Source organism: Pecten maximus, chromosome 8, assembly GCF_902652985.1.
Source record: "Pecten maximus chromosome 8, xPecMax1.1, whole genome shotgun sequence".
Taxonomy (NCBI): domain Eukaryota; kingdom Metazoa; phylum Mollusca; class Bivalvia; order Pectinida; family Pectinidae; genus Pecten; species Pecten maximus.
Window position 1 is genome coordinate 44,857,932 of NC_047022.1, and position 23,319 is coordinate 44,881,250.

General features: G+C 36.5%; 1 protein-coding gene across 1 annotated transcript; it reads right to left on the reverse strand.

The window, feature by feature from the left end:
- Positions 1–406: 406 nt before the first annotated feature.
- On the reverse strand, positions 407–18,261 carry LOC117333647. The gene is made up of 5 exons (XM_033893052.1): positions 18,148–18,261; positions 12,916–13,187; positions 5,290–5,434; positions 2,178–2,352; positions 407–1,272 (listed from the first exon to the last, which is right to left on the reverse strand). Exons 2-5 carry the CDS (start codon positions 13,163–13,165, stop codon positions 784–786), a joined length of 1,059 nt encoding a protein of 352 aa, XP_033748943.1. The 5' UTR covers positions 13,166–13,187; positions 18,148–18,261; the 3' UTR covers positions 407–783.
- Between the last annotated feature and the right edge of the window lie 5,058 nt (positions 18,262–23,319).

Consider the following 23,319-nt stretch of genomic DNA (forward strand, 5'->3'; position numbering starts at 1 on the left):
ATATAGGGAAAGGGCTTAATATAAGTTTGATAACTTGTGCCCAATTCCCATGTATATATTAAGATACAATAAAATATGTTTAAATAAAAAAAAAAAAGCTTCACCAACTGAGGGTCTGATTTAATCCCTTCGGTCTCTTTTATCCGATACCGACTGCTTGCTTACCCTAAGATAAATTCTCGTCTTTGCGAAGTTCACATCGCGCTCTCGCTTCCTTCTCTTCTTTGTGGTCTCGGTCAAAACTTATTTTGGACCCCTCCGCTTAGTTGGAGAGTCCGCCATCTTTGTTATGTTAATTTTCCGTATCGCACATGCGCAAAGGCATTGTTTACAATCGCCAAATGATAATGATATGAAATAGTGACTAGGTCGTCCCTATTTTATTGCATTTTTCATAGTTTTTTTTAAATGGTTTTGGACACTTTTACATTGATTAATAAACACAAAGTGCATTTTTTACATGCTTTTCATTCTTACACACATTTTGTATATCATTAAATAAAAATCTAACCATTTAGTCCCTTTAATGTTGCTATTAATACCTTCTACTGAAGTCCGGACTATCGAAGGTACTGGGTATGAATTGTTGTCAGAGTCTGCACTAACGCGATATTAATGTTGATATTGTAACTTTAATTAAACTGAAGCTGGAACATTATAACACAGATGTACCTGATTATAGAGGTCACACTATGTGTGTTGTAGTCCAGAATAACGAAATCAAACAAATTCCGATTCTATCCTTGCACTGGAGACTTATATTCAGAACATGTGGATTATTGTCTAAATGGTCGCGTTCGATGACGAAGTAACTAAATAAGCATTGGAAACTGTTTCATCGTACACAAATATCGCTACCATGACAACTCCAGCAAGAAGGGCGGCGAGGATCCCCGCATATGGCGTCTTTACAGATGTGTAGACGACAACATAGAGGAGACCGTTGATGATCCAAACTCCTGACAACCAATACACCACGTCTCCAAGCACGCGCCAGACACCTTCTCGGCCCCACACGTTATGTTCAAGGTCACGTAGATACAGGAAAAAGAAGAGCACAAGCCCTAGGATAACGAGCCCGATCACGTTGAGGATGAGTAAGATGTGAGCCGGTGTAACACTCCGCAGTGTGACGCGGAGTTTCTCTGATATGACAAGTAGTCCCTCGGCGATGTGTCCCGCGGCCTTGTACGAGGAAAATGTAGACACGATATCCGAGATCACAGCGGAGGTGACAAGATTTCTGGCCCCATACCCTGCAGTCACGTAGAGCTGAAACAAAGGCCAAGGTCATACCCTTTCCACCCATCATACACATCTGTATTGGCCTATATCTACTCCGTTTATGAAAAATAGCCCCGAGATTATCTTAGATGGCCGTCATAGATAGTTTGTCGAATGTGGTAATTTATATGACATATGAATATTCATAAGATTCGCATTACTCAAATATGGTAATTCATATGGTATATGAATATTTTACTGAACTCTGGTAATTTATATGATTAATGAATATTCATTAGATTTCTATTCACTCTGACATTTCACTCTTTGTCAGGATGAAGTACTTGAAGATTTTGTTTTTGTAATATTCCCATAAAAACCTCGCATCGTCAGTGCATACCAAAAAAAATCTAAAAGCAGCTTGATTCTTACAATAATTAACATATTTTTACCGACTGTTATGCTTATAATAATAATTAGCATATTTATACTGACTTTACTACTTACATTAATTAACATATTTATACTGACATTGATAATTACAATAATTAACATATTTATACTGACTTTGATAATTACAATAATTAACATATTTATACTGACATTGATACTTACAATAATTAGCATATTTATACTGACTTTGATAATTACAATAACTAACCTCTTTATACTGACTTTGATAATTACAATAATTTACATATTTATACTGACATTGGTACTTACAATAATTAGGATATTTATACTGACTTTGATACTTACAATAATTAACATATTTATACTGACATTGATACTTACAATAATTGACATATTTATACTGACTTTGATACTTACAATAATTAACATATTTATACTGACATTGATACTTACAATAATTAGGATATCTATACTGACTGGTATTTATCAATCTAAGATTGCATGCCTACTGAACGATAGATACTTAACGAGGAGCTTACAAGATCAAATTCCTGGCAGTACAGCATAATGACGTCATTTCCGCAAGCCCCCATGCCCCATTCTGCTCTGAGGTGAGTAGCAAAGTTTTCCATAATGATGTTCTTTTGATCCGCGGTTATCTCCCCTGGGAAGGAGGTAACGTCGGGCTGAATTTGACCACAGTCGTTGATGCAGCTGTAACGGAAATACAGTAAAACTCGGATCAAAATCTTGTATTTCGACTTAATCGTGTTTTTACTTACGGACATATGAAATGATATAAAATACCAAAATTATCGATTGTCAACCATACACATGTCCGATACCATGGTGGGGCACAGGAATATATGGAACCAACATTTTATATCATAGCGGTGAACATTATATATTATATAACATTTTATATCATAGCAATGGACATTATATATTATATAACATTTTATATCATATCAGTAAACACTAACAATATAGAACATTTTATATCATAGCAGTGAACACTATATATTATATAACATTTTATATCATAGCAGTGAACACTATATATACATACTATAACATTTTATATGAACACTATACATTATAAAACATTTTATATCATAGCAGTGAACACTATATATTATATAACATTTGATGTCAGAGCGGTGAACATTATATATCATATAACATTTTATATCATAGCGGCGAACACTATACTTATATAACATTTTATATCATAGCAGTGAACACTATACATTATATAACATTTTATATCATAGCAGTGAACACTATACATTATATAACATTTTATATCATATCAATGAACACTATATATTATATAACATTTTATATCATAGCAGTGAACACTATATATTATATAACATTTTATATCATATCAGTGAACACTATACATTATATAACATTTTATATCATAGCAGTGAACACTATATATTATATAACATTTTATATCATAGCAGTGAACACTATACATTATATAACATTTTATATCATATCAATGAACACTATATATTATATAACATTTTATATCATAGCAGTGAACACTATATATTATATAACATTTTATATCATATCAATGAACACTATATATTATATAACATTTTATAGCATAGCGGTGAACACTATATATTATATAACATTTTATATCATAGCAGTGAACACTATACATTATATAACATTTTATATCATAGCAGTGAACACTATATATTATATAACATTTTATATCATATCAATGAACACTATACATTATACTATATATATTATATACACAGTCAAACGCTGTGTGATTAGCACTGATCATGTCATACACTTGACGTACACAGGTGTTGACAGTATCGGGGTGGTCGGTCATGTGTACACGTTTTGTATAAAGGATATCTTATATAAGTAATACAAGAATAGACATTTACTATACCATGAATTATTTATTTAAATAGTTCAATAGGTATTGAAAAGTGTCGTCTGTTTGTGACAATAAAATATTGCTGATTTCATTCAATTGGCAATGGTGGGAGTTCTCATCAGTCGGACATACACATCCGACAAGTAACGATCCAATCCACATAAAAATAAATTAATACATTAAAATGAAAACGGAATCTATAATGAATTATTTTCTTCATCTTAAATGAAAAAATAATTTAGAATTAAGCATAAATGATTTCACAAAAAGTGCATGCAATGACATATTTGTCGGAGTCTTATAAATGTTTTATTTGCGAATCAATAACAAAGAAAAGCTTGTACGCGGTGTAAATACGTCCAAGTCTGCTAAGCTTGATTTTCTTTAAAAAAAAAAAAAGTGCAATTTTTTTAAAAATTGATAATAGTAAGGACATTCTCTTTGACTATAAAATTATGAACATTCCATAAATATGATTCAATATTTACCATTTAACGGATTTAATTCAAGCTGATAAATATGGCGTTAGCCTGGAAGGTAATCGGCCATTACCAAGGACAGATATACCGACTAGTGGGCAAATTGTTGTCTGTATTACATACGAAATGTTCTGTCATGTATTGATTGACAAACAAAATGTTCGACACAAACAAGAAAGTATTTTTATATCATTGGACAGACCCTAAACTGTGATCGACACAACCGCAGTATTTGAATTAACAGCGTCCAGAACGTCTCCGATTAATTTATTCATTTTAAGCTAAAGAAGGGAAAATCGGGACAGGACAACATATTCGACTCATTCGATGTATTCGATTCAGGCGTGTACGACCCCATTGTGTTTTACTATAGTTGTGCTGGCTGTAAGTAAAACAAAAAAGACTGTTTTTACAGAAAAGGGTATACGCGATTCTTCCGACTATCATTTTCAAAAACAAATAAACACACAAAACAAGACAAGACAAACTCCACGAAAAAAGATCTCGTAGCAGTAACAACATCAACCTCCGTCCATGCCCTAACTTAAAACAATCGTCACCACAACGGCCTACAACCATGTCATATTATTCTGTGTGTAAGTACTTGCCATGTACTCAAGTAGATATTAGACTTCTTTTTATTTTCTTGCTTCTTCCTTCGTTCCTATATTATTTTATATAACCCACCAAACTCCTACATGTATGGGATATTGACGACTCCTCTGGAACTACACCAAAACTTCATGACGGAATCAGCCGATATTAGCCGACCGAGCATTGACGGGATATGGTCCAGATAGGGCGCTTAGATCTTAGGAACATTTAAGATAAAGATACCTACATATTAACGTCACGCCTTAGATCTTAGGAACATTTAAGATAAAGATACCTACATATTAACGTCACGCCTTAGATCTTAGGAACATTTAAGATAAAGATACCTACATATTAACGTCACGCCTTAGATCTGAGGAACATTTAAGATAAAGATACCTACATATTAACGTCACGCCTTAGATCTTAGGAACATTTAAGATAAAGATACCTACATATTTACGTCACGCCTTAGATCTAAGGAACATTTAAGATAAAAATACCTACATATTAACGTCACGCCTTAGATCTTAGGAACAGTTAAGATAACGATACCTACATATTAACGTCACGCCTTAGATCTTAGGAACATTTAAGATAAAGATACCTACATATTAACGTCACGCCTTAGATCTTAGGAACATTTAAGATAAAGGTACCTACATATTAACGTCGGAGAAATCTGGGATACGGATTCTGTTGATGAGCGCCATAGCAACGATAAAACTCTGGGCCTCTCCATGGGGCGCTGTACACTGAGTGGACGTCTGTTCCTGTATCGACTTCAGGGTCCTGTCTACGGCCAGTACTGAAAAATATATCATACTGAAATATATACACGGCCAGTACTGAAAAATATATTATATATTATATGGTGCTTCTACTGAAATAGTACTGAAATATATACACGGTCAGTACTGAAATATATATTATACTGAAATATATACACGGCCAGTACTGAAATATATACACGGTCAATACTGAAATATATACACGGTCAGTACTGAAAAATATATTATATATTATATGGTGCTTGTACTGAAATAGTACTGAAATATATACACGGTCAGTACTGAAATAATATATTATATATATAGTTCTTATACTGAAATATATACACGGTCAGTACTGAAATATATACACGGTCAGTGCTGAAATATATACACGGTCAGTACTGAAATACGTGTATATACACGGTCAGTACTGAAATATATACACGGTCAGTACTGAAATATATACACGGTCAGTACTGAAATATATACACGGTCAGTACTGAAATATATACATGGTCAATACTAAAATATATACACGGTCAGTACTGAAATATATACACGGTCAGTACTGAAATATATACACAGTCAGTACTGAAATATATACACGGTCAGTACTGAAATATATACACGGTCAGTACTGAAATATATACACGGTCAGTACTGAAATATATACACGATCAGTACTGAAATATATACACGGTCAGTACTGAAATATATACACGGTCAGTACAGAAATATATACACGGTCAGTATTGAAATATATACACGGCTAGTACTGAAATATATACACGGTCAGTACTGAAATATATACACGGTCAGTACTGAAATATATACACGGTCAGTACTCAAATATATACACGGTCAGTACTCAAATATATACCGGATTAGTACTGAAATATATACACGGTCAGTACTAAAATATATACACGGTCAGTACTGAAATATATACACGGTCAGTACTGGAATATATACACGGTCAGTACTGAAATGTATACACGGTCAGTACTGAAATATATACACGGTCAGTACTCATTCATTATTCTTTATTCCTCAAAAATATGAGAGTGCATATTACAAGTAATAATAATGAAAATTAGAAATTATCAGAAAATCTTACGATGTACAAACATATCATTAATATAAATTCAATTGTTCATCAAATCATTTCCCTTTGCTGGTTGGTTTATTCACCCTTGACATATAGACTACATTATATATCGGCAGCGTTGAAATAGAGCTGCGCCGCTTTCCATAGGAAATAAACACTGTCTAGTGCGAATTCGCAGCATACAGCTTTGCTTTCAAATTCATAATTGTCTATTTCTCCTTTAAATAGGGCAATTAAAAAACGTTCTTCTTCCATCTGCGATAGTATCAGATACGGTTGGACACCATAATAGTTTATTACTTTGTCCATGAAAGTGTCCCTAATAAAAAATGTCACATTACAGTCAGTGACGAAATGCCTAATGACGTCATGGAAGGGTTTTCCGCACTTCCCACAAATTTTACTATTTTGTTCTGTAGGTGGGCATGTTATCATTTTACAGATGTATAATATTTCTTTCTTGTTCGTATTTTCCAACTTTAACAAGTTGTATGGTTCAGTATATGTCTTATGTACATTTTTAAAACGATTAAAATCAGAGTCATTGTTCATTCTTTCTTCCAGTTGTTTGTCTTCATGTATATCTATCGTGGCTTTGACGATATATTTCCACTCGCGTCGTCTTGGAAAGTTGCCGTCTTTAGCATACCGGGATATGTATGATGTTAAATCGTACTTTTGGAGAATGTCGACTATATCAGGCACGAATCCACCTTGTCTTTTCGATGTTCCATTGCGTTCTAAGAATTTAAAAAGTCTGCGGATGAAGATATCTTTCGTTATACTGTTTGGTGGACTGCTAATCAGACAGTGTAGAAAATTCAGTTTCCTCTTTTCAATTTCGCTATTGATTCTGTTAATGCCTAAAATCGTTTCACACATATCTGACCTTGAAGATTTCCTCACATTAAGAATAACCTTCGCCACATAGTGCTGGAAAACGTCTAGCGATTGTTTGTCCTTTACTGTCATATTGTTTCACATTTCTGACCCGTATAACACAGCTGGTAGTATAACCTTCTTATAAATGTTAACAGAAGTAAATGGCTTAGTGTGTGCACAGTCTGATCCCATACGAGTAATAGCATGTAACATATTCCTTCCTTTTCTACATGCTTTTTCCACCACATTGAAGCACTTCAGATTAGACGAGACGTCAATTCCCAGATGGACTTCTGATTTCACAGTTTTGAGGATGTCATCGTCTAATGACCATAGGACATTAGTGACGCAATTTTTAAACAGGATAATAGAACACTTCGTTGAGTTAAAAGTAAAATTCCACGTTTTCGCATATTCTTCCGCGATGTTTAGCAGAGTCTGAAGAGCTATCGGGCTTGTACAAATGAGGGCGATATCATCTGCAAGACATGGATTAGCACATTTAACTGAAAGAACTCTCGCGCCGGCTTCTGATGTTTCTAATTGGTTGAGAAGGTCATTTATATGAAGAAGGTATAAGAAAGTTGATATTACCCCACCTTGCCTTACTGATCTATTCACATTGAACCACCGCGATTGGACATTATTATGGACGACAGTGCTGACAATTCCTTGGTATGAGCTACAAAGCATTCTGAACAAGTTTCCGGTTACACCAAGTTCATAAAGCTTTTGAAATATGCCTTTATGTTGCACGGTATCGAATGCTTTGTATGTATCTAGGAATGCAACGTAGACATTACTGTTTTGTTCCAAGTTTTCGTTTATACATTCGTGAAGATTAAACGATGCCATCGTGCAGCTCTTTCCTTTCTGGAATCCGAGTTGTTGTTTGTTAGGGAATTGGATATTTTCTGTTTCCATCCAGCGAATGATACGATTACGAATAACACTCTCCATTAATTTGTAGAGGACCGGTAATAGCGAAATGGGGCGGTAATTATTCGGGTCATTTTTCTTTTTATGTCCACCTTTATATATAGGAATAATAACTCCCATTTTCCACGTTTTTGGTATTTTCCCAGAAATCCGAATACAGTTAAATAGTTCTCTTATCTTATCTATCAGCAGTTTCCCTCCATATCGGATATGTTCATTACTTATATTGTCAATACCTGGGGATTTATTTAGTTTCAACTGTCGTATACACACATTGATCTCATCAAACGAAAATGGTGAGTCTAATTCATCTACGTATCTGTATGGAGGGCTAAAGTCCGTTTCTTCTTTTGAGTTATCTGAGTAAAGGTTTTCAAAAAAGTCTGCAAAAATGCCTACAATTCCCATCGGATCTCTACTTTCAACACCTCCAAGAGTCAATGACGTACATGTGTCTGGAGTTTGGTTCTTTCGTTTTCGTATTGTCCGCCAGAACACTCTTATATCTAAATCAGCAGTCTGATCAAATTCATTGTTAACACTGTCCATATACGATTTATATGCCTTTTGGTGCATACTCCGGAATGAATTTTTAGCCTCCTTGTAGTCTTTATAAGTTTTGTATTGCATCCCTCGCGGTCTATTTTCGTTAATCCACAACTGTCTTTTATAAAGAGCTGTATTATGCGCATTTTCAATATCCGACGTCCAATACGGCTTTATATGTGGCATGAATTGACGCTTTGGAATAGTTTCACCTGAAGACAATAACATACATAGTGATAATTGTTCATATAACGCGTCTACTCCAAGTTGTGTATTTGCGTCAAATTTACGAATATATACACGGTCAGTACTGAAATATATACACGGTCAATACTGAAATATATACACGGTCAGTACTGAAATATATACACGGTCAGTACTGAAATATATACACGGTCAGTACTGAAATATATACACGGTCAGTACTGAAATATATACAGGACCAGTACTGAAATATATACACGGTCAGTACTGAAATATATACACGGTCAGTACTGAAATATATACACCGTCAGTACTGAAATATATACACGGTCAGTACTGAAATATATACACGGTCAGTACTGAAATATATACACGGTCAGTACTGAACTATATACACGGCCAGTACTGAAATATATACAGGACCAGTACTGAAATATATACACGGTCAGTACTGAAATATATACACGGTCAGTACTGAAACATATACACGGTCAGTACTGAAATATATACACGGTCAATACTGAAATATATACACGGTCAGTACTGAAATATATACACGGTCAGTACTGAAATATATACACGGTCAGTACTGAAATATATACACGGTCAATACTGAAATATATACACGGTCAGTACTGAAATATATACACGGTCAGTACTGAAATATATACACGGTCAGTACTGAAATATATAGACCGTCAGTACTGAAATATATACACGGTATGTACTGAAATATATACAGGACCAGTACTGAAATATTTACACGGTCAGTACTGAAATATATAGACCGTCAGTACTGAAATATATACACGGTCAGTACTGAAATATATACACGGTATGTACTGAAATATATACACGGTCAGTACTGAAATATATAGACGGTCAGTACTGAAAGATATACACGGTCAGTACTGAAATATATAGACCGTCAGTACTGAAATATATACACGGTCAGTACAGAAATATATACACGGTCAGTACAGAAATATATACACGGTCAGTACTGAAATATATACAGGACCAGTATTGAAATATATACACGGTCAGTACTGAAATATATACACGGTCAGAACTGAAATATATACACGGTCAGTACTGAAATATATACACGGTCAGTACTGAAATATATACACGGTCAATACTGAAATATATACACGGTCAGTACTGAAATATATACACGGTCAGTACTGAAATATATACAGGACCAGTACTGAAATATATACACGGTCAGTACTGAAATATATACATGGTCAGTACTGAAATATATACACGGTCAGTACTGAAATATATACACCGTCAGTACTGAAATATATACACCGTCAGTACTGAAATATATACACGGTCAGTACTGAAATATACACGGTCAGTACTTAAATACAACGGCCAACACAGAAACACGCTATGCTCACGACTGACATCAGTACTGGTACTCTGTTCAGACTTCTTGCAGAAGACTTGATATTTTATACAGCGTTAATAATATACTAGTAGAGCGGATTTAGAAAAAAGTTTACCGATAATATTCAAATAAATATAACATAACCCCTTAAATATACATTTGTATCTGTTCTTGCTGTCGTCGTATCCAGTTTTGGCCCGAGTCCCACTCCGTTTTGTTAACAAAACTTGTTTACCTTGATATGAAAAGCTAAATTACTTTTAAACGATTTCACATGAATAACTGCATTTAAATGTTTAAATCATTAGTCAGTCTATGGTGTAAGGTTTTGCCACTTGATGTAAATTCCTAGACACATAAATATTTAAATCAAAACTTTGAAGAACCATAAAATACAGATAAGAGGGGGCAACTAGGGGTTCAGGTACAACACATGTAAGTGAGTGACGTGTGTCGATATACCTGTATAGTGACGTGTGTTGATATACCTGTATAGTGACGTGTGTCGATATACCTGTATAGTGACGTGTGTCGCTATACCTGTACAATGACTTGTGTCGATATACCTGTATAGACACAAATATTCTGTAAACATCGTGCCACTTTTTTTCTCGCGTTGTAGTTGGGAAATATTCTGTATGTGTGCAGGAGTTATTTCCCTTGGATTTGAACTTTCTGGTAACATACGAGGACTGATTGATATGTTGTGAGCCTTGTATTGAAGGAGGTACCCAAGGATGTTATTTTTAAGTCCTACTATTCTCTGACTATATATATAGGGCCGTGTACTGAAGGACTGGTCTCATTTGGTTAGTTTATATAGATGAGGTAGCACTCAAAAGTATACAATACAGCGGCGGCTTTTACAAAAGAGAAGTGAACCAATATTTGCATAAAAAAGGTTTAACACCTAAGGATATCCATAATGATTTGGTAGCAACACTAGGGAAAGATGGCCCTTCATATGCTACAGTGAAAATGTGGGTGGTGAAATGTAAGCGCGGCCGACAGATCCTCGAGGATAACCCCCGTCCTGGAAGGCCTGTCAATGTTGCAACCCCAGAAATGGCCAACAAAGTTTATGATATTGTTATGACTGACAGACGAGTCACAGAAAGATATATAGCCAGTAGTGTTGGCATTTCACAGGAAAGAGTACATTCCATTCTGACCAATGATCTTGCAGTGAGAAAGATCCTGCCTACTTTCTTCAGAGATTTGTCACTACGGATGAAATATTGGTTCATCATTTTACCCAAGAAGCCAAACAACAGTCGAAACAATGGAAGCACCCTGGCTCTCCCCCGCAAAAGAAAGCAAATACTGTCCCATCTGTTAAGAAGGTTATGGCCTCGCTTTTCTGGGATGCAGAGGGTATTCTGCTGAAAGATTATCTCCAAAAGGGACAAACAATTAATGGCACATACTCTGCTTCACTACTGATGCATTTACGGGGAAATATTAAACTTAAGCGCCGCGAAAAGCCCACTAAAGGGGTTATTCCATCAGGACAATGCTCCTGTTCACAAGTCTGTCATTGCCATGGCTGCCATTCACGATTGTGGCTTTAAATTGACTGATCATCGCACTACTTACCTAATCTCGCTCCATCAGACTTTCATCTATTTCCAAAACCGAAAACAATTATTTTAGGCACTCACTTTCAGCCAAAAGATGACGTCATGCATGCTGTGGATGACTTCTGAATAGCCAAGAAAAGGAGTTCTAATACTGAAGGGAATTATGTTGAAAAAATAATACAATATGTTCGGCGAAATTCAAATCCTTTTTATTTATAGATATGAGGCTCACAACATATCAATGTGCCCTCGTAAAAAAAAGGCGAAAATGTCTCCCAACCCAGATATAAAGCCACGATATAAATAACACATGGGTCATTTAAACACCATCACATTGATATTTTTACATGATTGTGAAACATTTTCAAGGGAATGCCAGATTTAGTTAGGCTAGTTATCAAAAGTTTGTAAATCTCTATCATAATTGACGATGGAATGCCCCACTCTCTTTTGGTATGATGTGGTATTGTAAAGGTTAACTGGAAACAATGCTTAGTGGTTCCATGGTCCGTGTTGTTCTGATCATGGAGTATTATTACCAAAACACATTTAGAGTTAGATAAAGTAGATAAATTGTTTTTAAAAAAACGCATCGCACATCCGTTTCGTCCATCCAGAACTTCTCAGTGATAGTAAGGACCTAGAGTGATTTTAACCAGTTACTAACCTTTCGTGATCATAAAGAAGTTAGAATCGATCAGATTGTGTTGTGTTATCTTTGAGATGTTTCCCCTTTCTGGTCACATTTTCGTCATCAATTATACTTTACAGGAATTTAGACTTTTAGTCCCCTAATAAAACAGAATACAGTACCTTTCTCACGTAACATTGCGTGTTACAGCGTCATCAATGACGTACCTTGTGACGTAATGATTCTGTCGGGATCACACACGTAATGTCGGTCAGTAGACCCGTCTATCCCACACAACAGGGCGTCATACTTCGGATTCGGGAACTTGCAGTGGGACCACAGTCTGTCTGACGTCACAGTGTCCACTAAGTATGTGTAGCCCTTGAAGTCCTGCGTTTCATTTACACACGCTGTGTATGGAGTTACCTCCCCTGTCCAACACGAGGCTATCAATACAAACGTTAGGAAGGGCAGCATTGTTCTTCTGTCTTTACATTTTCTAGATGAAAAAATAGAAAATAAAGAATGTGGCAAAAATCTGATTATATCATAAAGTATGAAGCATCAAGAAATACCAGTCAGAAAATATGTGTGTCGTTATGTCTGTTAAACAGTTATCCTATCATATTATACAGACTAGTTACATAGCACATCTCACGAAAGGCGCATGTTCACGTGTAACATTAATTTATTACCGTTCCTTTGTAAAGTTTGATACAGAGTTACTATACAAAAGAGCTCGCGATTTTATTGATCGCTAGGAAATTTGTTTTCAGTATATAAATGTTTGATCTATATGGGTCTTATCATCCCTCTGTGTACATCAAAAGTCTATTACAGCGATGTTATAACTAAGGTATAAAGTCTGTCCTTGTAAAGGTTACTTACCTTTCGTCCCACAATGTCCTTAAAATCGATTGGAACATAAAGTGGATTAAACATTATTTATTGGACACATATACGAACCCGATACTCCACAAAATCCCGCATAATGTCAACCGTGATACCAACGGTCCGACAAACCAGTATCTATGGTTATATCACAGGTCTGACAGACCAGTATGTGTAGTTATATCACAGGTCTGACAGACCAGTATCTATGGTTATATAACAGGTCTGACAGACCAGTATCTGTAGTTATATCACAGGTCTGACAGGCCAGTATCTGTTGTTATATCACAGGTCTGACAGACCAGTATCTATGGTTATATCACAGGTCTGACAGACCAGTATCTGTTGTTATATCACAGGTCTGACAGACCAGTATCTATGGTTATATCACAGTCTGACAGACCGGTATCTATGGTTATATTACAGGTCTGACAGACCAGTATCTATGGTTATACCACAGGTCTGACAGACCAGTATCGATGGTTATATCACAGGTGTGACATACCAGTATCTTTAGTTATATCACAGGTGTGACAGACCAGTATCTATAGTTACATCACAGGTCTGACAGACCAGTATCTATGGTTATATCACAGGTCCGACAAACCAGTATCTATGGCTATATCACAGGTCTGACAGACCAGTATCTGTTGTTATATCACAGGTCTGACAGACCAGTATCTATGGTTATACCACAGGTCTGACAGACCAGTATCTATGGTTATATCACAGGTCTGACAGACCAGTATCTATGGTTATATCACAGTCTGACAGACCAGTATCTATGGTTATATCACAGGTCTTACAGACCAGTTTCTAAAGTGATACCACGGGTCTGACAGACCAGTATCTATGGTTATATCACAGGTCTGACAGACCAGTTTCTATGGTTATTTCACAGGTCTGACAGACCAGTATCTATGGTTATACCACAGGTCTGACAGACCAGTATCTATGGTTATATCACAAGTCTGACAGACCAGTATCTATGGTTATACCACAGGTCTGACAGACCAGTTTCTATGGTTATATCACAGGTCTGACAGACCAGTATCTATGGTTATACCACAGGTCTGACAGACCAGTATCTGTAGTTATATCACAGGTCTGACAGACCAGTATCTGTTGTTATATCACAGGTCTGACAGACCAGTATCTATGGTTATATCACAGGTCTGACAGACCGGTATCTATGGTTATTCCTCAGGTCTGACAGACCAGTATCTATGGTTATATCACAGATCTGCCATACCGGTATCTATGGTTATATCACAGGTCTGACAGACCAGTATCTATGGTTATATCACAGGTCTGACAGACCAGTATCTATGGTTATATCACAGGTCTGACAGACCAGTATCTATGGTTATATCACAGGTCTGACAGACCAGTATCTATGGTTATATCACAGGTCTGACAGACCAGTATCTATGGTTATATCACAGGTCTGACAGACCAGTATCTATGGTTATATCACAGGTCTGACAGACCAGTATCTATGGTTATATCACAGGTCTGACAGACCAGTATCTATGGTTATATCACAGGTCTGACAGACCAGTATCTATGGTTATATCACAGGTCTGACAGACCAGTATCTATGGTTATATCACAGGTCTGACAGACCGGTATCTATGGTTATATCACAGGTCTGACAGACCAGTATCTATGGTTATATCACAGGTCTGACAGACCAGTATCTATGGTTATATCACAGGTCTGACAGACCAGTATCTATGGTTATATCACAGGTCTGACAGACCAGTATCTATGGTTATATCACAGGTCTGACAGACCAGTTTCTATGGTTATATCACAGGTCTGACAGACCAGTATCTATGGTTATACCACAGGTCTGACAGACCAGTATCTATGGTTATATCACAAGTCTGACAGACCAGTATCTATGGTTATACCACAGGTCTGACAGACCAGTTTCTATGGTTATATCACAGGTCTGACAGACCAGTATCTATGGTTATATCACAGGTCTGACAGACCAGTATCTATGGTTATACCACAGGTCTGACAGACCAGTATCTGTAGTTATATCACAGGTCTGACAGACCAGTATCGATGGTTATATCACAGGTGTGACATACCAGTATCTTTAGTTATATCACAGGTGTGACAGACCAGTATCTATAGTTATACCACAGGTCTGACAGACCAGTATCTGTAGTTATATCACAGGTCTGACAGACCAGTATCTATAGTTATACCACAGGTCTGACAGACCAGTATCTATGGTTATATCACAGGTCTGACAGACCAGTATCTGTAGTTATATCACAGGTCTGACAGACCAGTATCTGTTGTTATATCACAGGTCTGACAGACCAGTATCTATGGTTATATCACAGGTCTGACAGACCAGTATCTATGGTTATATCACAGGTCTGACAGACCAGTATCTATGGTTATATCACAGGTCTGACAGACCAGTATCTATGGTTATATCACAGGTCTGACAGACCAGTTTCTATGGTTATTTCACAGGTCTGACAGACCAGTATCTATGGTTATACCACAGGTCTGACAGACCAGTATCTATGGTTATATCACAAGTCTGACAGACCAGTATCTATGGTTATACCACAGGTCTGACAGACCAGTTTCTATGGTTATATCACAGGTCTGACAGACCAGTATCTATGGTTATATCACAGGTCTGACAGACCAGTATCTATGGTTATACCACAGGTCTGACAGACCAGTATCTGTAGTTATATCACAGGTCTGACAGACCAGTATCTGTTGTTATATCACAGGTCTGACAGACCAGTATCTATGGTTATATCACAGGTCTGACAGACCGGTATCTATGGTTATATCACAGGTCTGACAGACCAGTATCGATGGTTATATCACAGGTGTGACATACCAGTATCTGTTGTTATATCACAGGTCTGACAGACCAGTATCTATGGTTATATCACAGGTCTGACAGACCGGTATCTATGGTTATATCACAGGTCTGACAGACCAGTATCTATGGTTATATCACAGGTCTGACAGACCAGTATCTGTTGTTATATCACAGGTCTGACAGACCAGTGTTTATTGTTATATCACAGGTCTGACAGACCAGTGTTTATTGTTATACCACAGGTCTGACAGACCAGTATCTGTTGTTATATCACAGGTCTGACAGACCAGTATCTATGGTTATATCACAGGTCTGACAGACCAGTGTTTATTATTATATCACAGGTCTGACAGACCAGTATCTGTTGTTATATCACAGGTCTGACAGACCAGTATCGATGGTTATATAACAGGTCTGACAGACCAGTATCTGTAGTTATATCACAGGTCTGACAGACCAGTATCTATGGCTATATCACAGGTCTGACAGACCAGTATCTATGGTTATATCACAGGCCTGACAGACCAGTATCTATGGTTATATCACAGGTCTGACAGACCGGTATCTATGGTTATATCACAGGTCTGACAGACCGGTATCTATGGTTATATCACAGGTCTGACAGACCGGTATCTATGGTTATATCACAGGTCTGACAGACCGGTTTCTATGGTTATATCACAGGTCTGACAGACCGGTATCTATGGTTATTTCACAGGTCTGACAGACCAGTATCTATGGTTATATCACAGGCCTGACAGACCAGTTTCTATGGTTATATCACAGGTCTGACAGAATAGTATCTATGGTTATATCACAGGTCTGTCAGACCAGTATCTATGGTTATATCACAGGTCTGACAGACCAGTGTCTATGGTTATATCACAGGTCTGACAGACCGGTATAGCTCGGAATTAGTGGTCTGTTAAAATAAACACCGAAAATGATAACTCTTGTTAGGTGGTTTCAGAATTAACTATTCCATGGAATGCTTGTATTTAGAACATGCCGAATCCAAATGGCAATGGAGATCCTATGATATCAGTTGATATGTAAAAAATTCTGACAGCGAGTATTAGACGAAAAACGCCGTATATAGAAGAATGTATAAGAATGCGAAAACTATTTTAACTACATGTATCAGTATAGACACTAATCATAATGTTGATAATTGATTTAATAGGAAATATATGTCACTTTTGTCATAATTATTACGCAACTTAGATGCAGTAACTGATATTTAATTTGTTAATCTGATATTTCATCTTTAAAATCGCATATGGAACTGACATCTTAATATCAAGCTATTTAATCCAGCAAACAAAAACTTAAAGACAACATTCAAACTATTGAAGTCAATGTAAACAGGATGGTAAGGTTACAGGATACATACCCGACATATAAACAGGATGGTAAAGTTAAAGGATAATTCCTTTCGGCCATTTTGAATATTTTACCGAACAAATTCTAGGTATACTCAGACGACACGTCACAGTTGATCTGACGTACTGATGTAATATTAGTTACGGTTACATTTGATTATTGTTGAGTTAAGATGTTAATATCATCAAAAACAGTGTTTGTAACAATGATCTATAAAATAGCAATGGCCTGAAATTTAACGGACAACAACTTCAGTTATTGATGAAACTTGGCTCCAATTCAAAGATGTCAACACCAATAAAATATACAAAGTTACCTGAGAGATGAGAGACGACAGCCATCCAGACTATCCTATACAGTGCTGATATCCCATTATATATACACATTATAAAGAGGCCCGGGAGGGGGCCGAGAGAAGAGAGACGACAGCCATCCCATTATATATATACACATTATAAAGAGGCCCGGGAGGGGGCCGAGAGAAGAGAGACGACAGCCATCCCATTATATATATATACACATTATAAAGAGGCCCGGGAGGGGGCCGAGAGAAGAGAGACGACAGCCATCCCATTATATATATACACATTATAAAGAGGCCCGGGAGGGGGCCGAGAGAAGAGAGACGACAGCCATCCCATTATATATATACACATTATAAAGAGGCCCGGGAGGGGGCCGAGAGAAGAGAGACGACAGCCATCCCATTATATATATATACACATTATAAAAAGGCCCGGGAGGGGGCCGAGAGAAGAGAGACGACAGCCATCCCATTATATATATATACACATTATAAAGAGGCCCGGGAGGGGGCCGAGAGAAGAGAGACGACAGCCATCCCATTATATATATACACATTATAAAGAGGCCCGGGAGGGGGCCGAGAGAAGAGAGACGACAGCCATCCCATTATATATATACACATTATAAAGAGGCCCGGGAGGGGGCCGAGAGAAGAGAGACGACAGCCATCCCATTATATATATACACATTATAAAGAGGCCCGGGAGGGGGCCGAGAGAAGAGAGACGACAGCCATCCCATTATATATACACATTATAAAGATGCCCGGGAGGGGGCCGAGGCTGTATCCGGGACGCTAGGTATAATGGAGCTCAATAACATATCGTCCACGTCCTACACATTTTTTTACGAAGAAGGTGAAACTGATCAGCCTAAAATCTGTGATAAAACATGGTTAACATAAATAGTAGTCTCAATATAGCAAACTAGTTTAAATATGAAGTGATGCCGAAACTTTTGTCTCGTTTCCTATATAAAACGTACACCTCTACAGTCATAAATGAACCACAATCGTGTAGGATTTTACGAGTGTTTTTTGAGAAACCAAAATTTGTAAAATAAAGTTTAAATGAAGCTCATCATACTTTGGGATACTAGAAGACATCAACTTGGAATGTGGAAGGATTTTAAATCCACTTAACCTCAGCAGAGAGATATTGATACACAGCCGATAACATATAGATTCCTGGTCACCTGAACGTTTTGCATACACAGGCAGTACCATATACACTTACAAACTGTGCCCGGGGTGTGTTGTATGTAGTGTATATTGCCTGTCCAATGCAATGTAGTCTGTTTATGAGCGATATAACATTTTAACGTTGATTGTACAATTTTACGGCCTCGTTATGGCAAACATTAGCGAACATTTTAAGATCATTGATCTAAAGTCTGTAAACGTAAACTGTGAAGTTCACTGACCATTCCTACAATTGTTTAGTCTGGATTATTTTCGTAAACATGTAGGAGAAATGGTTCTTATGTTAAAAGAATACCTGAGATTTCTGAGTGTGACCGCAATAAAATGTGTACATCAAGCAATCGCTAGTAAATAAATCCGTGTTTTATATGTGTAGGTAATCAAATATTAGTGACACACCATAGTTCTAATATCACCTAATGTGACACACCGTGGTTCTAAGATTAACTTATGTGACACACCATTGTGACACACCATGGTTCTAAGATTAACTAATGTGACACACCATAGTTCTAAAATTAACTAATGTGACACACCATGGTTCTAAGATTAACTAATGTGACACACCATAGTTCTAATATTACCTAATGTGACACACCATGGTTCTAAGATTAACTAATGTGACACACCATGGTTCTAAGATTAACTAATGTGACACACCATGGTTCTAAGATTAACTAATGTGACACACCATGGTTCTAAGATTAACTAATGTGACACACCATGGTTCTAAGATTAACTAATGTGACACACCATGGTTCTAAGATTAACTAATGTGACACACCATGGTTCTAAGATTAACTAATGTGACACACCATGGTTCTAAGATTAACTAATGTGACACACCATGGTTCTAAGATTAACTAATGTGACACACCATGGTTCTAAGATTAACTAATGTGACACACCATGGTTCTAAGATTAACTAATGTGACACACCATGGTTCTAAGATTAACTAATGTGACACACCATAGTTCTAATATCACCTAATGTGACACACCATGGTTCTAAGATTAACTAATGTGACACACCATGGTTCTAAGATTAACTTATGTGACACACCGTGGTTCTAAGGTTAACTAATGTGACACACCATGGTTCTAAGGTTAACTAATGTGACACACCATGGTTCTAAGATTAACTAATGTGACACACCATGGTTCTAATATTAACTAATGTGACACACCATGGTTCTAAGATTAACTAATGTGACACACCATGGTTCTAAGATTAACTAATGTGACACACCATGGTTCTAATATTAACTAATGTGACACACCATGGTTCTAAGATCAACAAATGTGACACACCATGGTTCTAAGATCACCTAATGTGACACACCATGGTTCTAAGCCAAAAAATGTGACACACAATGGTTCTAAGATCACCTAATGTGAAACACCATGGTTCTAAGTTCAACTTATGTGACACACCATAGTTCTAAGATTAACTAATGTGACACACCATGGTTCTAAGATCAACTAATGTGACACACCGTGGTTCTAAGATTAACTAATGTGACACACCGTGGTTCTAAGATTAACTAATGTGACACACCATAGTTCTAAGATTCACTAATGTGACACACCATGGTTCTAATATCATCTAATGTGACACACCATGGTTCTAATATTAATTAATGTGACACATCATGGTTCTAATATCAACTAATGTGACACACCATAGTTCTAATTTCACCTAATGTAACACACCATGGTTCTAATATTAATTAATGTGACACATCATGGTTCTAATATCAACTAATGTGACACACCATGGTTCTAAGATCACCTAATGTGACACACCATGGTTCTAAGATTAACTAATGTGACACACCATGGTTCTAAGATTAACTAATGTGACACACCATGGTTCTAAGATTAACTAATGTGACACATCATGGTTCTAATTTCACCTTATGTGACACACCATGGTTCTAAGATCACCTAATGTGACACACCATGGTTCTAATATCACCTTATGTGACACACCATGGTTCTAAGATTAACTAATGTGACACACCATGGTTCTAATATTAATTAATGTGACACACCATAGTTCTAATTTCACCTTATGTGACACACCATGGTTCTAAGATTAACTAATTTGACACACCATAGTTCTAATTTCACCTTATGTGACACACCATGGTTCTAAGATTAACTAATGTGACACACCATGGTTCTAAGATTAACTAATGTGACACACCATGGTTCTAAGATTAACTAATGTGACACACCATGGTTCTAATATTAACTAATGTGACACACCATAGTTCTAAGATTAACTAATGTGACACACCATGGTTCTAAGATTACCTAATGTGACACACCATGGTTCTAAGATTAACTAATGTGACACACCATGGTTCTAATATTAACTAATGTGACACACCATAGTTCTAAGATTAACTAATGTGACACACCATGGTTCTAATATCACCTAATGTGACACACCATGGTTCTAAGATTAACTAATGTGACACACCATGGTTCTAAGATTACGTAATGTGACACACCATGGTTCTAAGATTAACTAATGTGACACACCATGGTTCTAAGATTAACTTATGTGACACACCATAGTTCTAAGATCACCTAATGTGAAACACCATGGTTCTAAGTTCAACTTATGTGACACACCATAGTTCTAAGATTAACTAATGTGACACACCATGGTTCTAAGATCAACTAATGTGACACACCGTGGTTCTAAGATTAACTAATGTGACACACCGTGGTTCTAAGATTAACTAATGTGACACACCATAGTTCTAAGATTCACTAATGTGACACACCATGGTTCTAATATCATCTAATGTGACACACCATGGTTCTAATATTAATTAATGTGACACATCATGGTTCTAATATCAACTAATGTGACACACCATAGTTCTAATTTCACCTAATGTAACACACCATGGTTCTAATATTAATTAATGTGACACATCATGGTTCTAATATCAACTAATGTGACACACCATGGTTCTAAGATCACCTAATGTGACACACCATGGTTCTAAGATTAACTAATGTGACACACCATGGTTCTAAGATTAACTAATGTGACACACCATGGTTCTAAGATTAACTAATGTGACACATCATGGTTCTAATTTCACCTTATGTGACACACCATGGTTCTAAGATCACCTAATGTGACACACCATGGTTCTAAGATTAACTAATGTGACACACCGTGGTTCTAATATCATCTAATGTGACACACCATGGTTCTAAGATTAATTAATGTGACACACCATGGTTCTAATATTAATTAATGTGACACATCATGGTTCTAATATCAACTAATGTGACACATCATGGTTCTAAGATTAACTAATGTGACACATCATGGTTCTAAGATTAACTAATGTGACACACCATGGTTCTAAGATTAACTAATGTGACACATCATGGTTCTAATATCAACTAATGTGACACATCATGGTTCTAAGATTAACTAATGTGACAAATCATGGTTCTAAGATTAACTAATGTGACAAACAGTGGTTCTAAGATTAACTAATGTGACACATCATGGTTCTAAGATCACCTAATGTGACACACCATGGTTCTAATATCACCTTATGTGACACTCAATGGTTCTAAGATTAACTAATGTGACACACCATGGTTCTAAGATTAACTAATGTGACACACCGTGGTTCTAAGATCACCTAATGTGACACACCATGGTTCTAAGCCAAAAAATGTGACACACAATGGTTCTAAGATCACCTAATGTGAAACACCATGGTTCTAAGTTCAACTTATGTGACACACCATAGTTCTAAGATTAACTAATGTGACACACCATGGTTCTAAGATCAACTAATGTGACACACCGTGGTTCTAAGATTAACTAATGTGACACACCGTGGTTCTAAGATTAACTAATGTGACACACCATAGTTCTAAGATTCACTAATGTGACACACCATGGTTCTAATATCATCTAATGTGACACACCATGGT

What these genes read in the sequence shown, in the direction of transcription:
- LOC117333647 (XM_033893052.1), bottom strand. Translation starts at nt 13,165, where the DNA reads ATGCTGCCCTTCCTAACGTTTGTATTGATAGCCTCGTGTTGGACAGGG. An exon ending in CAGAATCATTACGTCACAAG is followed by an intron (nt 5,435 to 12,915) that starts GTACGTCATTGA and finishes TATATTTTTCAG; the next exon opens with TACTGGCCGTAGACAGGACC. An exon ending in GATTTCTCCGACGTTAATAT is followed by an intron (nt 2,353 to 5,289) that starts GTAGGTACCTTT and finishes TTTCCGTTACAG; the next exon opens with CTGCATCAACGACTGTGGTC.